This window comes from Labeo rohita, chromosome 14 (assembly GCF_022985175.1).
Source record: "Labeo rohita strain BAU-BD-2019 chromosome 14, IGBB_LRoh.1.0, whole genome shotgun sequence".
Taxonomy (NCBI): domain Eukaryota; kingdom Metazoa; phylum Chordata; class Actinopteri; order Cypriniformes; family Cyprinidae; genus Labeo; species Labeo rohita.
The window spans coordinates 26,585,294-26,602,919 of NC_066882.1; the positions used below are offsets into that span (position 1 = coordinate 26,585,294).

Here is a 17,626-nt window from a genome sequence, read left to right on the forward strand (position 1 = left end):
TAAAAATCCCCTGCACTTCATTTTTAAAAGAATTTCTTACTAGATTCAGAGTATCAATTCACACAATGCTGACAAAGTCTTTCTCCATGAATTTTTAAGAAAAACCTCTTATGCTGTACACTGTACAAAATAAAAAACAATTTGTTGAGTCAGCTTAAAATAATTAGTTACCCTGCTGCCTTAAAATTTTAAGTTGAGTCAACTAAAATAAGTTTAGTCAACTTGAAATGTTAAGTTGTACTAAGTTACAACTTAGATATTTGTGTTTGCTAAACTTAACAGATGGGTAAGTAACCCAGCTGCCTTAAAATTTTAAATTGATTCAACTCAAATATCTAAGTTGTCACTTGGTATAATTTAACATTTCAAGTTGCATAAACTTTTTTTGAGTTGACTGAATTTAAAATTTTAAGGCAGCCAGGTTACAAATTATTTTAAGTTGACTCAACAAATTGTTTTTTACAGTGTAGTTGAATATAAACTCTCAAACTTCCACACACGAGCTATAATAAATCCAAACCCAACAGCGCTGCTTACATGATGATAACTGACTAAACTCTCCTCTGATCTCTAGTGTTTTCATCCATATCACTCATAAATGCAAAAGGATACTAAACAATAATCCAACATTATAATATCAGCACCATTTTCACAGTACAGTTTAATTATCTGAACTTGTGGGACAAAAATAACTCTCAGAGATCAAGCCAATTATCAACATGTCAAATCCTGATTTCAGAAACATTGAGAAACAAACATCTGCTGAGACGCAGAAAAGAACCAGATCAAGAACCGTTTCACATCAATGTAAACACAAGCGAAAGTACATGATTCTTCATGTGACATTTAAGATTTTGGAAAAGAAATGTCTTTTTATAGCTTTGAAGATTAATGGAGTTACATCTTATTTGAGTATCAAATTTGTCTCAGATGTTTCTCCTAAAAGAACGAGAAATATTCTCAAGGGGAGACACTGCAGGCAAAAACATAATTTTGGGCTTTTTTGGTTTTTCATAAAGTGTTTTTTCAGACTAGTGCACTGTAAAAAATAAAAAACACAATTTGTTGAGTCAGCTTAAAATCATTTGTTACCCTGCTGCCTTAAAATGTTGAGTCAACTAAAATAAGTTTATTCAACTTGAAATGTTAAGTTGTACTAAGTAACAACTTAGATATTTGTGTTTGCTAAACTTAACTGATGGGTAAGTAACCCAGCTGCCTTAAAATTTAAAGTTGATTCAATTCAAATATCTAAGTTGAATAAACTTAAAATTTTAAGGCAGCCAGGTTACAAATTATTTTAAGTTGACTCAACAAATCGTTTTTTACAGTGTGGAAAGAAAACATCCAAAAGACACTTTATCTATTTGTGTCAATAGATTTCAATTACGATACATATTTTTAAAGGCCATTTCTCAAAATGAGTTTTTTCTCCTGCGCTGAGCCATAAATCTCCACTTCAGTTGCACTTACACACCAGACTTTACATTTTTATTCCTGTCTATATCCTGAAGGTTTTTACAGAGAGATTTGTTCATATATAATTTGCTTGATTTTAAACATTTTATTCCCCCCAAAATTCAGGGTTTTTTTTTTTTCTGAATTATGGAGTGACAAAATGAGATGCCCAAAATTCCCTCTGTAAAAACATTTGACTCTAATATGTCAAAAAAATAAACAAGAATTTTGAAATTGACATCCAGTGTTTAGATTTTTGTACTAGAAATGTATGCAAATTAGCACATATTTCTATAAATAATGGCTTATTTGCATATTTAAACCTTATATTTTAGAAAACTTGTAATACAAAAAATATTAGCAATTATCAGTGTAATCAATCAACTGGGTGAGTAAGGTGATAACTATTAGTTCATTTTTTTTTTTTTTTACCCTATTCACCTGCAGTGTCTCGCCTTAAAACGTTCTGGCAGCATTCTCTAAAACAGTTCCCTGGTCTTTTAGTAAGCTAATGTTCTCAAAATGTTAGCACAAAAGCTCTGTATATACACTGTCTACTTGTTTTGGAATGTTCACTTGTGGGACAAAAATAACTCTCAGAGATCAAGGCAATAATCAACATGTCAAATCCTGATTTCAGAAACATCAAGAAACAAACATCTGCTGAGACGCAGAAAAGAACCAGATCAAGAACCATTTCACATCAATGTAAACACAAGCGAAAAGTACGTATGATTCTTCATGTGACATTAAACATTTGGAAAAAGAAATGTCTTTTCATAGCTTTGAAGAATAATGGAGTTACATCTTATTTGAGTATCAAATTTGTCTCAGATGTTTCTCCTAAAAGAACTAGAAATGTTCTCAAGGGGAGACACTGCAGGCAAAAACGTCGTTTTGGGCTTTTTTGGTTTTTCAGACTAGTGGAAAGAAAACATCCAAAAGACACTTTATCTATTTGTGTCAATAGATTTCAATTACAATACATATCTTTAAAGGCCATTGTCTCAAAATTAGATTTTTTCTCCTACACTGAGCCATAAATCTCCACTTCAGTTGCACTTAAACACACCAAATCTTTACATGTTCTCAAAATGTTAGCACAAAAGCTCTGTATATACGCTGTCTACTTGTTTTGGAATGTTCAGAGAACTTTTAAAAGTGATTTTGCAAAATAATAAAAATGGGGGAAAAAAAAAATACATTTAAGTTCAGAGAACATTAGCAAAAGGTTCTTGCAACATATTTTTGAAACATTGTGGGAATGTTGTTTTGAAATGTTTCTAGAACGTTAAAATGCCACATTTTCCTATTGTAATTCTAACGTTATATAAAGGTTACAAAAACACTTTATACAATGTTCTACTAATTTTATTTGTAGCCAAATATAACGTTACTTGATTGTTTATTTTAAACATTCTAAGAATGTTCAAATGTTTTCTTGTTGTAATTACAGCATTATTTAAAGGTTACAAAATGATTCATAGAATGTTCTTGACATCATGAGGACGTGCCGCAATGTTGTTCTAAGAATGTTTTCTCTCAACGTAATGAGAGTGTATAACAAATATTAATGATGTTATAAAAATGGAATGTTCCATAACTTTTAAAAAACCTTGTGAGAATGTTCTGTTTTCTGAGATTATGAAAAATAATTGCAAGCAGTGAAGAGCACCTCAGATCATCCAGTAAGAAATATTTGAGCTCATACTGAGATCTCACTTTTAAATGCAGAATTTGTCTATTTGTGTAAATCTGAGCACAGTTTGAAACATATGTTGAGAGTCCAAAACTCTAGAGGAGACACATCTGAGACTGCTTAATTAAATCAGCAAAAGTCTTCATTTGCCTTCTAAGAGAAATATCTGAGACATGAACTTGATCTCTGTGATTTTTGATTTTGATTCTGATTTTCTTACCCTGAGCTTGAGCGAGCAGGATCCCACAGACGAGCAGGAGCGCAAACATCTCCAAGCGGCTCCTGTTCAATAGTTCATCAGTCTTGAGTGTCTCAGAGGAAATAAGGACTGATCATTTAGTCCTTCAACACAGACTTCTCATTTCTGTTTTGAAAGGATATGACAACAGCAGCAAAATTAGCTGACCGAGCAAAAATCCTAGAAACACCACAAAAATAAACATTGGACGAAAAATGCAGATCATCTATTAAAATTTGCAAAAAATATACATTTACTAGAGATACATTACTAAGCAAAATGACTATTTTTAAATCTTGTTTACACTTAAACGAAACAAGAAAAACAAGAAACAAAACAAGAAAAATGGGATCAGAAAAATCTTTTTATTATTTATTACTATTATTATTTTATTTTTTATTTATTCAATGACAAATGTTTTCTTGCCTTAATTAAACTCACTTAAATTGAATAGTTCTTATGAGAAAACAAAACTTAATATTATTACTTAATATTACATCGTTGTGCACCTCAAGTAAATGTATCTTGATTTTTACACATTTGTAACCGAAAGGAAAACAAAAATACTAAGTGAGAAAATTATTTTTGCAATGGAAACTGAAACTATTTTGCAGTTGGAGGTTAGAAAAAAAAAGTTTGAATTATAGGAGAAACTTGCATTTGTGGTAAAAAGTCTGAATCATGAGATATAAACTTGTAGTTGCGAAAAAATAAAAGTCAGAATTGTGATATGAACTTACATTTGCAAAAAAAAAAAAAAAGTATTGTAAGATATTAAACTTGTGAGAAAAACGTTAGAATTGTGAGTCATAAACTTGTAATTGCAAAGATAAAAAGTGTGATATGAACTTACATTTACAAAAGAGAAAAGTCAAAATTGTAAGATATAAACTTGTATTTGTGGGAAAAAAAAGTCTGAATCATGAGATGATAACTCAGTTGTGAGGAAAAACGTTAGAATTGTGAGTCATATACTTGTAATTGCAAAGAAAAAAGTCTGAATTGTAATATAAACTTACAACTGCAAAAGAAAAAAGTCATAATTATGAGTCAAGCTTGTAATTGTGAAGAAAAAAGTCTGAATTGTGATTTAAAAATTTGCAGAAAAAAGTTTACATGAGTTTCAGTGAACGGTTCTTGAAAATGAAGTTTTAGATTAGAACTGTCTTTTTTTTTTTTTTTTAGTTTATTTACTTTTTATTTATTTCAAACATTTTTAATAAAGTTTTAATATGAACTTTCCAAAATTTCCAAAGTTTTTTATTTAATATTTACATTTTATATTATCTTCTTTTTTTATTTTAGTGAACTTTTTTTTTTTTTTTTTAGTTTTTATGCTTAAAGCGAGAAAAAATGGGGTTAGAAAAATCAACAGGATTATTTTTTTAACCCATATACAGGTAATACATACGTAAAACATAAACGCACTTAAATTTGATCATTTATATCAGGAAAAAGCTTTACCTGAATGTCAGTGAATCTCCAAAGACTGAGGTAAGCAGATCTTCATCAAAGCTCCTGCTGCGTGTCGACGATCTCCGATCTGAAGTTCAATCTGAGGCTGAGCGGGTCACGCTCCTCCCGCCACGTTGGGTTTTTCGTCTACACCGCGGTACTCAAGTGAAACGAATGTGAACCCTGATCAGTGAGACTGCAGAAGTCTCTCCGTGACCTCCTGAACAAAACGCTCCAGTGTTCATTCAGCCCCATGATCAGTGTTTACATGTGAACAACAGGCCATCAACAGCTTCTTTTAATATCACATGAAGAAAGACTCCAGCTGTACTTACCCATAATCGATTTTGCTCACTTTAAGGCACTTTTTCTGTTGCTTTTGTCTGCAAAAGGAAATACATGATTTCCAGTGCACTCACATTAAACTCACATCTCAAAAAGTCTTCAGTGAGATGAACTGAAATCAGAACATGATGGAAAACCTGGATTTGTTTGTCTAAAACATTACGGTATTAGTCTGAGAGGCAATTTCTGTTCATTTTAGTATTTTATACTAGAGAGCGGGGACGAAAGTAACAAAGCTGTTTTCTCAGAGTCTGGACTATATTTGCTTTTCAAGCTATGACAGCACATTCAGCACGCAACCCTTGACGGAGCTGAGAAATATCACGTGATTTCGTCATTGTTTACCGCGGTTAGATCGGAAAGCAGTTTCTGAGTACAATAAGTAAATTATGGAAGCAGTAATTTTTTTCAAATTAGTTGTTGTGTTTCTTGTTTCATGTGTCACAGTAATGATCAATCTACATGTTATTTAGTGCTGTAATACATCCTGAAGTTTGGCTTTTCAGAGTTTTTCAGTACACTCTAAAAAACACTGGGTTAAAAACAACCCAAATTGGGTAATTTTTAACCCAGGGGCTGGGTAAATATAGGACAGAACCCATATGAGGTTAAATTAACCCAGGAAGTTGGGTTATTAATTTTAACCCACCAAATGGGTTGTTTTTCTACCCAAAACTTGGTCATTTTTTACTAAAATGATGGGTTAATTTGATTTAAGAAATGGGTTATATTTTCAGATAATTTATTTTTATGCCTTTTAAAATAATCTTTTAAAATGAAATATACCACATGATGAATAAAAGGGTCAACATTGTATTAGCTTTATTTTTTCATTAATATTTTTAATATATACAATAAAATTCAATTTATAAACAGCATTCAAAACCATTTCTTTCATCTTTATAGTTTGTAGTTGTAAGTTGAAAAACTGCAAATGTTTTAACATTTTAAAAATTCATGAACTCCAAAAAACTCAAGGTTTAGTAAAACAGTTTGCACATTAATCCATATGCACATGAAATTAAAACTCTAATATATCTCAAGAACAACTGTTTGTTACAAAGCAGTATTGTTTTTAGACTAAATTATGAACCTGTTGTTTTTAGTCTACAGTATGAACACAAAAACAAAACTTACAGCATTTTGCCAGTAAAACATTTTCACAAAAATGTAATTGATAATCACCAGTATGTTGGTTATAAAAAAAAAAAAAAACCTGTTTGCAAATAAAACAAACTAAAATGCTACCTTATGTACTTGAACCACTGCTTGTTCAAAGAACCTCTTATCATCTACTTGCAAGAATGTAGTGCTGTGTAAAAAATTCACTGTTGGGGATTCACTTCCCTCCAACTCATAAACATTTTGAATAAACTTCCAACAATAGAAACACTGTTTTGGGTAGTTTACGTCAAAAACATAAAATGATTTGAAGCACACATCTACTGCCCCAATGAGAGTGCTTTGCTCCAAAGCTTTTCCTGCTACAATGACAAATGCCTGGGAGTCTGTAACGAGGACGCTGAGGTAGAGGTAGAATCCAAAAGCGGATGTTTATTAAAGGAAGCAGAGTATACAAAAGCAGGCAGAGGGTCAATACCGGAAGGCAGTCTAATAGCATACACAACATGAACGTAATCCAAGCAGCAGAGAGTATAAACAGGCAGTGGGTCAATTACCGAGCAGACAATCCAATAAGGCAACCGTAACAACAAGGGTGATCCAGAGAGCGATAGTCAAAAGGCAGATAATGGTCAAACCTTGAAAACAGTCCACACAGGCAAACAATCCAAACAGGGGTAATCCGTAAACATGATATCCAGGAACAAAACAAGACGGCAACAGGTAATCCAACAGAGTAATATATAAACGCTCGGTAAGGCAGGTGAAACTGGCAATACTTCGCAAAGTATTGAGTATTGAGCACAAAGTATTGAGATATCCACAGTGGGACTAATGACATGCATAGCAAATCGGTGTGTACATGAATGATTTCTTTGGCCGTGGCATGACAGGCGGAGAGTTCCATATTGGCCTTCTTGATTGCGACATGGCAGGCAGAGAGTTCCTCCTGGGACGCCGCCCCCATAGGAGGATCTACAGCTTGTGCTGACACCTCTGGGGGCATGGGCGCAGATGCTTGGGCAGGTGAGGCAGGGAAGTTATAAATGGCCTTCATGGCCGTGACAGGACAGGCAGAGAGTCCTTGGGGAAACGCCGCCCCTTTAGGAGGTTCTGCAGCCAGAGCTGCTGCTTCTGGGGGCATTGGCGCAGACTCGTTGACAGGCGAGGCCTCTGGAGCAGACTCGTGGATTGGCGAGGCCTCTGGAGCAGACTCGTGGACAGGCAAGGCCTCTGGAGCAGACTCATGGACAGGCGAGGCCTCTGGAGCAGACTCGTGGACAGGCGAGGCCTCTGGAGCAGACTCGTGGACAGGCAAGGCCTCTGGAGCAGACTCATGGACAGGCGAGGCCTCTGGAGCAGACTCGTGGACAGGCGAGGCCTCTGGAGCAGACTCGTGGACAGGCGAGGCCTCTGGAGCACAGTGTACAGCCCACACACTGAAAATGGCAATGGCTATTACGGGCAGCACAGTAGATACTGGGATGTCTGTTGACCTTGAGGGTGTGGATGTTATGGACTTGTGGCATGGGAATGTGGACACTGCGTGGCTTGGGAGCGTGGGCTCTGCGTGGTCAGCTGATACAGGAGGTGGCTTGAGAAGGTCAAAGGGGACCTGGTGAGGTTTTGGTAGGACAACAGTTTCTTGCCTTGACTCAGGGAGGCCTGCCGTGGCCGGACTTGACTCAGGGAGGCCTGCCGTGGCCGGACTTGACTCAGGGAGGCCAGCTGTGGCTTGACTTGGTTCATGAAGATCAACTGTGGTTTGGCTTGGTTCAGGAACAACAGCAGCAACTTGACTTGGCTCATGAAAAACAACTGTGGCTTGGCTTGGCTCATGGAGATCAACGGTGGCGTGGCTTGGCTCAGGGAAGACAGCAGCAATTTGACTTGACTCGTGAAGATCTGCTGTAACTTGGCTTGGTTCATGGAAATTAGCTGTGGTTGGACATAACATAGACAACCCAGCTGTAACTTGGCTTGACTCAGGAACAACAGCACGTGACTTGCTGTGGGGCACAGCTGTGACGTGCACAGCTGTGTCTTGGCTTGACTCGTGGAGAACAACAGCTGTGTCTTGGCTTGGCTCGTGGAGAACAACAGCTGTGTCTCGGCTTGACTCGTGGAGAACAACAGCTGTATCTCGGCTTGACTCGTGGAGAACAACAGCTGTGTCTTGGCTTGACTCGTGGAGAACAACAGCTGTGTCTCGGCTTGACTCGTGGAGAACAACAGCTGTATCTTGGCTTGGCTCGTGGAAAACGGCTTTGACTTGGCTTGATTCATGGGGAACAGCTCTGTCCTTGCTTAACTCATGGAGAACAGCAGCTTTGGCTTGACTTGACTCTGTTGCTTGACCGGACTCTGTTGCTTGTCCGGACTCTGTTGCTTGACCGGACCCTGGGACTCGACTTGACCCTGGAACTCGACTGGACTTGGAAGCTACAGCTGTAACATGACTTGACTCTGAAGATGCAGCTGTAGCTTGACTTGACTCTGAAGATGCACCTGCAGCTTGACTTGGCCCTGGAACAACAGCTGCAACCTGACTCGACTCAGGGGTAGCAGCCGTGATGTGAGAGGGCGTCATTTTAGCCGCCCATACAGCCATTAGGGGTGAGTCCAGCACGTGGGCCATCAGAATAGAATAGAGTTCTAGAGTTAGAGGAACTTTATCCTATTATAATTATTATTCCTTTATAACCCTGCCTGGTTATTTATAAAGTATCCAAGATACATTATTAATAAAATTACAAAGTTCTTGTGGAGCATATCTAGTTAACATGTTATTATATATAAGACTGGAGTAATGATGTTGAAAATTCAGCTTTGACCACAGCAATAAATTATATTTTAAAATATATTAAAATAGAAAACATTAAGTTATTGTAACAATATTTTACAACATTAGTTTTTTTTTTTTTTTTTTTTTAATACTTTGGATCAAATAAATGCCTTTGTGAGCAAAAGAGATTTCATTTAAAAACACTGAAAATCTTACCAATCTCAAACATTTGTATGGTAGTGTATTCAAATACCCCCAGCAGGCACACAACGTCATAAGACGCTGATATTTGGTTAAATTTCAGTTGCGACATCGGCTGACCAAAATTCAATGTAAATTCAACGTTTAATGTCAACGTTAAATTGATGTCCAATACCAATGTCAGCTGACGTTGATATTTTGTTGTTTTTAGGTTGTGTAACCAAAATCCAACATTAAGTCAGCATCAAATTGACGTCAAATACTGACGTCAACGCGATTTTCATTCTCAACCAAAATGCAACGTCTGTCCGACATCATGTCCAATGTCAACCTGACGTTATATAGACATCCAGTGCCTGCTGGGCCTTGTAAAGTCATACATTTTTTTTGAGTCGTACTTACAGGCTGAATGTCAATGAAAGCTTTTTTGGGTCGGGGAGGGGGTGCATTGACTCAACTCTCAGTGAAAATGACCCAGAAAATAACCCAGCGGTTGGGTTATGTAGAACTACTCAAAAACTACCCAAGACTGAGAAAATAACCCCAAAAAATTACCCAAATGGCTTAACCCAACATTTGGGTAGAAAAAATAACCCAGGATTTTTTAGAGTGTATAGAAGTAAATCGGATTTAAATATCAGGAGTTCCTGTTGGGACGAAAGTAACACTTGTTACTTCTGTCCACCTACAGTGACAGCAAGTGTTTCTTTTGTCCCGCAGCATGGTGACTTTCTGTGTCTTGCATGATTTATTAAAACATTTATTATACCAAAAGAATATGCCAAGAATAAGGGTCAGAAAGACAGACAGAGGTTTCAGCCACATGTACATGAGGGCGTTTCTGTCAGGAATATCAGTCTCAGGACTGTTGCTACATCGCATTTACCTTTATATTTAGTCATATTTAGGTTTTAGCCCTACCTTGGCTTTTCCACCTATGAATTTGCAGTGTTTCCAGATGTTTTTATGCGCATTTTGAATTTATGCATACAAACAACTGGATGGAAACATGAATAGGCCTACTGTTACATTATATTGAGAGTTTACATTATGCTAATCTAATTTAATTTTCATATTGTTCATTCTGTTAAAAATGTTTTATAAAAATAAGTTGAATAATAAATCAACAATTCAAGTTTGTACACTCAGGTTTTGAAACATTTGTTGATTAAATTAAATTTTTGCCAAAGTTTAAGGACAAAATATGTTTCCAGTTACATATTAACAAGGTCATAGTCATGTATATTTAATAAAAACAAGAGTAACACAAAAAATCTAGCTTGTATTGTTGTGTTACTTTTGTCCCAACCAATGGGGTTGAAAGTAACAATGTGCAACCTTTGTTCAAACTGACATTATACTAAAGTCTTTCTACATTTTTACAAAATACCACCTGGTATTAATAGACCACACTTCTGAGGCCACAGCAAAAATATATCTCTGTCTACATCTTTTTAAATTATGTTTTTCTGAAAAATGGTACTTTCGTCCCGGCTCTCCACTACTATTGTAGTTTTTTCTTAATATTCTGAATTTGTTTTTTTTCTAATTTTACATTTTTTGTCAATTTTTTTTTCCCACTGTTGGGCCAATTAGGTGGTTCTTACAAAAGTTTTAGTTTCAGTTAACAGTAATAACCCTCACACTGAGTCATGAGTTAAAAATGAAAATCGCACAGCTCTCTTTAAAGGAGAAGTCCACTTCCAGAACAACAATTCACAAATAATTTACTCACCCCCTTGTCATCCAAGATGTTCATGTCTTTCTGTCTTTAGTCGTGAAGAAATAATGTTTTTTGAGGAAAACATTTCAGGATTTTTCTCCATGTAATGGACTGATATGGTGCCTCGATTTTGAACTTACAAAATGTAGTTTAAATGCTGCTTCAAATGGCTCTAAATGATCGCATCCGAGGAAGAAGGGTCTTATCTAGCGAAATGATCATTTTTTTTTGGAAAATAAAAATTTGCATACTTTAAGCACAAAAGCTCATGTAGCACAGGTCCTGGGATGCGCATTCGCAAACTATTGAATCGAGTCCAAAGGTCACGCGGAACGTAGGCGAAACTACAGACCCAGTGTTTACAAAGCAAACACGCAAAGACTAAGAAAGTACAAGTAAGTCAAACGCTGTTTACAAACAAAAAGGTACAACGATGTCAGACGATTCTGAAGTTGAAGTGATTCCAAGATGTGATTCGTAGTAGTGATGGGAAGTTCGGATCATTTTACTGACCCGGACCTTTGAGTCTCGTTCAGCAAAATTAGCAAATCTTTTTTCGAGTCATTTCGTTAATTTTAGCAAAATCAGCATCACGTGACAGCCCCATAAGATGAACGAACGACTCAAAAAACCTGAAGACTCGAAAAAGGTGAACTAATTCCAGTAGAGAACCTAACAGGATGTTGCGCATGTGCGACTGAATGAATCACTCCCCGAGACGACTCGTTCGTCACGAGTCACATTAAAGATTCGTTCAAAATGAACGAATCGTTCAAGAACGACTCGTGGACGCGCATCCCAGAGCCTGTGCTACACCAGATTTTGTGCTTAAAAAGCACAAAATTTTATTTTTCGAAAACATGACCGATCGTTTCGCTAGATAAGACCCTTCTTCCTCAGCTGGGATTGTTTAGACCCCTTTGAAGCTGCATTTAAACTACATTTTGGAAGTTCAAAATCGGGGCACCAATGAAGTCCATTATATGAAGAAAAATCCTGAAATGTTTTCCCAAAAAACCATAATTTCTTTACGACTGAAGACAGAAAGACATGAACATCTGGGATGACAAGGGGGTGAGTACTTTGTTTGTAAATTGCTGTTCTGGAAGTGCACTTCTCCTTTAATAGTAACAACGCTAAATTAAGAGCAAACTGAGCCTTTTGTTAACGTCTGTCATTTCTGGGGCAAAGTTAATACTGTAGAGCGTAACTAACATTTCCATGAAATCTCCTGAGCCGTGAAAGAGCAACATAAAGACCAACAGACAGATGATTAAAGAATTTTTCACAGTTTTTATTTTTGATCGTACATAGATGTGTAAAAGAGCAATGTACAAAATATCTATACAAAAATATACTTGTAAACATACATAAAGCTTTGGTACCTTAAGAGTGTGTAACATTACTATGTGATATATGTATGGAAATGTGCAATTTAATAAGGCCTTGTGCATACATATGAATGCCTAGAGTTAAAATCAAGAATGAACAAGACGAACAGACAAGATGAAGCCTTTATGAACACCTTCTCAATCTGGGTTTGGGTATATGAAGCATTTGCATATAAGTACTTTAAACTTTTATGGATGATACTGAACTAATCATTTGAAGATGAAATACCTGGTCCACATGTACAGTTTTATCTCAGTGAAAACGACCTGCCAAGAGCAGGTTAAATGATCTCGAATGTAAAATGCTTTGGATGAAATTCATCTGATGAATGATGTTTTTCTCATGTACCGTGAGTCATTCAGACACACTGTTAGTATGAAGCACACACTGAACAGCTTGATTCTGTAGCTGCACAAAAACATACAAACATACTCTGTCTCGTGTTGTGAATGGAAGCTTGTTTCCAACATGGGATTAAAATAAATCAAATAAAAAGATAACTGCGACTTTTATCTCACAATTCTGACTTTTTCTCAAAACGTCAAGATGTAAATTTTGACAAAAAAAAAACATTGAGGGAAAACATTTGAATTATAAGAGAAACTTGAATTTGTGCGGGGAAAGTCTGAATCATGAGATGTAAACGAATAATTGTGAGAAAAAAAAATTAGAATTGTGAGTCAAACTTTTAATTGCAAATGAAAAAGTCTGAATTTTGATATGAACTTACATTTGCTAAAAAAAAAAAAGTCAGAATTACGAGTCATAAACTTGTAACTGCAAAGAAAAAGTCTGAATTGTGAGATATAAATTTGCATTTGTGGGAAAAATGTCTGCATTATGTGATAATAACTCAATTGTGAGAAAAAAGTAAGAATCGTGAGCCATAAACTTGCAACTGAAAAGAAAAAAAGTCTGAATTGCGAGTCGTAAATTTGTAGCTGCAAAGTCTGAATTGTGACATACAAATATGTATTTGTGGGGAAAAAGTCTAAATTATAGGATGATAACTCATTTGTGAGAAAAAAGTTAGAATTGGGGGTCATAAACTTGTAATTGCAAAAAAAAAAAAGTCAAAATTGTGATATAAACTTACAACTGCAAAAGAAAAAAATCAGAATTGTGAGTCATAAACTTGTAATCGTGAAGAAAAAAGTCAGAATTGTGATAAAAACTTTTATTTGAGGAAAGAAAAGTCTGAATCATGAGATGATAACAATTGCGAGGAAAAAAAGTTAGAACTGTGAGTCATAAACTTGTACTTGCGAAAAAAGTCTGAATTGAAATATAAATTTAATTAATTGCAAAACTTGTAACTGCAAAAAAAAAAAAAAAGTCTGAATTGTGATATAAACTTACAATTGCAAAAGAAAAAAGTCTCAATTGTGATATAAACGTATTTGTGGGAGGGGGAAAAGCCTAAATCATAAGGCAAAAAGTTAGAATTAAAAGTGTGAATAAACTTAGATTTGCAAGAAGAAAATCTGAATTGTGATATAAACTTACATTTGTAAAAGAAAAAAGTCAGAATTGTGATAACTTGTATTTGTGGAAAAATGTCTGAATTATTAGATAAAAACTGATAATTGTGAGAAAAAAGTTAGAATCGTGAGTCATAAACTTGTAATTGCAAAGAAAAGGTCTAAATTGTGATATAAAGTTAGATTTGTAAGGGGAAAATTCTGAATCATGAGATATAAACTTGCAATTATGAGAAAAAAAGTCAGAATTGAGATATAAACTTACGTTTGCAAAAGAAAAAAATCAGAATTGGGAGTCATAAACTTCGATTTGTCGAGGAAAAGTGTGAAATGGAGATTCACAACCCACAATTGTGAGAAAAAAGTCAGAGTCATAAACTTGTAATTGCAAAGAAAACAGACAAAATTGCAAGATATAAACCTGGATTTGTGGGGAAAAGTCTGAATCATAAGATATAAACTCATAATTGTGAGAAAAAAGTCCTGCATTTGCAAAAGAGGAAAAGTCTAAAATGTGAGATTTAAACTCATAATTGCATTAATAAGTCAGAATATTTGAGACAAGCTCATAATTGTGAGAAAAAAGTCAGAATTGTGATATAAACTGACATTTGCAAAATACAAAAAGTCAGAATTGTGAGTCATAAACTTTTATTTGCTATAGAAAAAAGTCTGAATTTTGAGATATAAACCTGTATTTGTGGGGGGAAAAGTCTGAATCATGAGTTACAAACTCAATTGTGAGAAAAAAAGTCAGAATTGAGTCATAAACTTGTAATTGGGAAAAAAGTCTGAATTGTAATATAAACTTATAATTGCAAAGAAAAAAGTCTCAATTATGATATAAACTTGTATTTGTGGAGGAAAAGTCTGAATCATTAAATAAAAAAAGTTAGAATTAAGAGTCATAAACTTGTAATTTTTAATGAAAAAAAGTCTGAAGTCTGAATAAACTTAGATATGCAAAAGAAAAAAAAATATGAATTGTTAGTCGTAAAGTTGTAATTGTGAATAAGTCTAAACTGTGATATAAACTTTTATTTGTGGGGAAAAAAATCAGAATCATTAGATAAAAAGTATTATTGTGAGGAAAAAAGTAAGAATTGTGAGTCATAAACTTGTAATTGCAAAGAAAAAGTCTAAATTGTGATATAAAAAAAGTCTTACATTTGCAAAAGAAAAAAGTTGTGAAATGTGAGATATAAACTCATAATTGCATTAAAAATTCAGAATTTTGAGACAAACTTGTAACTGCAAAAAAAAAAAAGTTTAAACTGTGAGTCAAACTTGTAATTGCTAAGAAAAAAGTGAAAATTATGATATAAACATACATTTGCAAAAGAAAAATGTTTTGAATTGTAATAAACTTGTAACTGCGAGGAAAAAAGTCAAATTTCCTACCTTAAATATACCGAAACATAATTTTTGATTAGTAATATTCATGGCTAAGAACTTCATTCGACAGCTTAAAGGCAATTTTCTCAATATTTAATTTTTTTTTGGCACCCTCTGATTCCAGATTTTCAAATAGTTGTATCTCGGTCAAATATTGTCCATATACTGTATAAATCTCAATTTCAAAAAATTTACTCTTATGATTGGTTTTGTGGTCCAGGGTCAAATGTTCGCTATATAAAGTCTGAATTGCGAGATATTAACCTGTGTTTGTGGGGAAAAGTCTGAATCATGAGATATAAACTCATAATTGTGAGAAAAAAGTCTTACATTTGCAAAAGAAAAAAGTCTAAAATGTGGGATTTAAACTCAATTACATTAAAAATTCAGATTTTTTGAGACAAAATTGTGAATCATAAACTTGTAATTGCTAAGAAAAAAGTCAAAACTGTGATATAAACTTACATTTGCAAAAGTAAAAAGTTAGAATTGTGAGTCATAAATGTGTAACTGTGAGGAAAAAAGTCAAAACTGTGATATAAACTGACATTAGCTATAGAAAAAAGTCAGAACTGTGAGATATAAACTTGTATTTGTGGGGCAAGAGTCTGAATCATGAAATATAAACTCATAATTGTGACAAAAAAGTCAGAATTTTGAGTCATAAACTCATGATTATGAGGTAAAAAGTCAAAATTGCAAAAGAAAAAGGTCTGAATTGTGAGATTCTGCAATTAGGTAATTGCAGTTACCTTTTTTATTTTTTATTCCATGGTGGAAATGCAATTGAAAGAAAAAGTCTAAAAAAAATCTAAATTGCAAGAAAGAAAGACTGAGTTTATATCTCGTAATTCTGACATTTTTCTCAGAATTGCATGAAAACAATCAGGATTTTGAGAAAAAAAAGTGGAAATTATTTTTTAATTATTATTATTATTATTTTAATCTGTGGCAGAAACAGGCTTCCATGGTTTTGTCGTTCCCTTTACACAATGTAAAAATAGAAAATGAAATCAAAAAAAGTATAAGGTATGTGTATAATCTATTTGCTTCTATTACTTATAAACATTAAAGTGCAAGTTTGCTACAAGAATCTTGACCAAAAAAGTCTAAAGTTAAACTCAAAAGTCACAAACAGCTCTCTGAATATAGAAATGAAATATGCACTTAACTTCAAAAATGCTGAGAATGATTTGAACACAAAAAGCACAGTATAACACATCATATTTGTGTGCTGATCGACAGTTTGAAGATTGACCATAACACAACTAATGTACATATCAGCTGATTGTAGCTTTGCCTTCTGCAGTTGATAAAACTGCACTGTACCACTTCAGTAAAAAAAAAAAGAATAGAAAAACAATGAAAAAGCCTCAACCCTCACAGACGGTCTTTAAAAGAACACGAGGAAATCTAGCATATCATTCTGATGCGTTTGATAAAAAATCGGCTCAAAATGTACATTACAATTACTTCATGATGACAGGAAGCAGGAGTGTGTCACAGGAAGCTCTCCTCCACCTCTGGACTTCCAGAATGATCCGGCAGCAGCTCCTCGCGCTCGGGTTCGGTGCTCGGGGTTTCCATGGAGACCGTCTCCTCGTCAGAACTTAACGAGCTTTAGAAAAGAGATAAAGAGCACCTTTAATATCACAATTACACACACACACACACACACACAGTGTTATAAAGTCTGAACCTCCAGGAGGAGCCGTTAACAATAAGCACATTCTTTAGGGGATTTCTGGTTCATTTCTGGTAGCAAAGTCATTTTTACACCCATATAGAAGACAAGATGATTAAAGGAAAGTTATTAATTCATCTTCTAATGAAGTAAATGTAATATAAAATATATAAGATCATAAAACAGTATAAATAGTATTGACCGAGTATTGAAACACTTGTCGCTGTCAAACATCAGTGGAATATATTCATAGTTAAAGTGCTAAATTATTTGTTAAAAATACAAAATGCAAATATATATAAAATAACAACAACAATAAAAATAATAATAATTCACATATATGTATTAAATGTATTATTGACATATATTATATTATATTAATATTATATATTATTTATATTAGAGATGCTATACATACTGTATGTATAATGTATATATATATATATGTGTGTGTGTGTGTGTGTGTATACAGCCTTTGTTTTATTATATCATAGTGATTCTGCTAATTTATCACATTTCTTTTTTTTCTTTTTTTCTTTTAGATTTTATCAAATTAAATTGTTGTAATACATAAATATTATTTCTAAAAAATACTGAGCACACATAAAAAAAATAATTTATACCATGAATGCATATGTTGCTTGTATA

The 17,626-nt window shown here is 34.1% G+C and overlaps 2 protein-coding genes across 3 annotated transcripts in view; both read right to left on the reverse strand.

Moving 5' to 3' along the window:
- The window catches only part of csf1ra (colony stimulating factor 1 receptor, a), a 28,732-nt gene extending 25,211 nt beyond the window's left edge, over positions 1-3,521 (reverse strand). The window contains exon 1 of the mRNA XM_051127686.1: positions 3,378-3,521. Within this exon, the coding sequence (XP_050983643.1) occupies positions 3,378-3,426 (49 nt within the window). The 5' untranslated portion in view covers positions 3,427-3,521. The remainder of the gene's footprint in view (positions 1-3,377) is intronic.
- An 8,778-nt stretch (positions 3,522-12,299) lies between these two features.
- The window catches only part of pdgfrb (platelet-derived growth factor receptor, beta polypeptide), a 76,966-nt gene continuing 71,639 nt past the window's right edge, over positions 12,300-17,626 (reverse strand). For both annotated transcript variants that reach the window (XM_051127559.1, XM_051127558.1), the window contains exon 23: positions 12,300-16,912. In XM_051127559.1, coding sequence (XP_050983516.1) covers positions 16,795-16,912 — 118 coding nt within the window. In that variant the 3' untranslated portion in view covers positions 12,300-16,794. The remainder of the gene's footprint in view (positions 16,913-17,626) is intronic.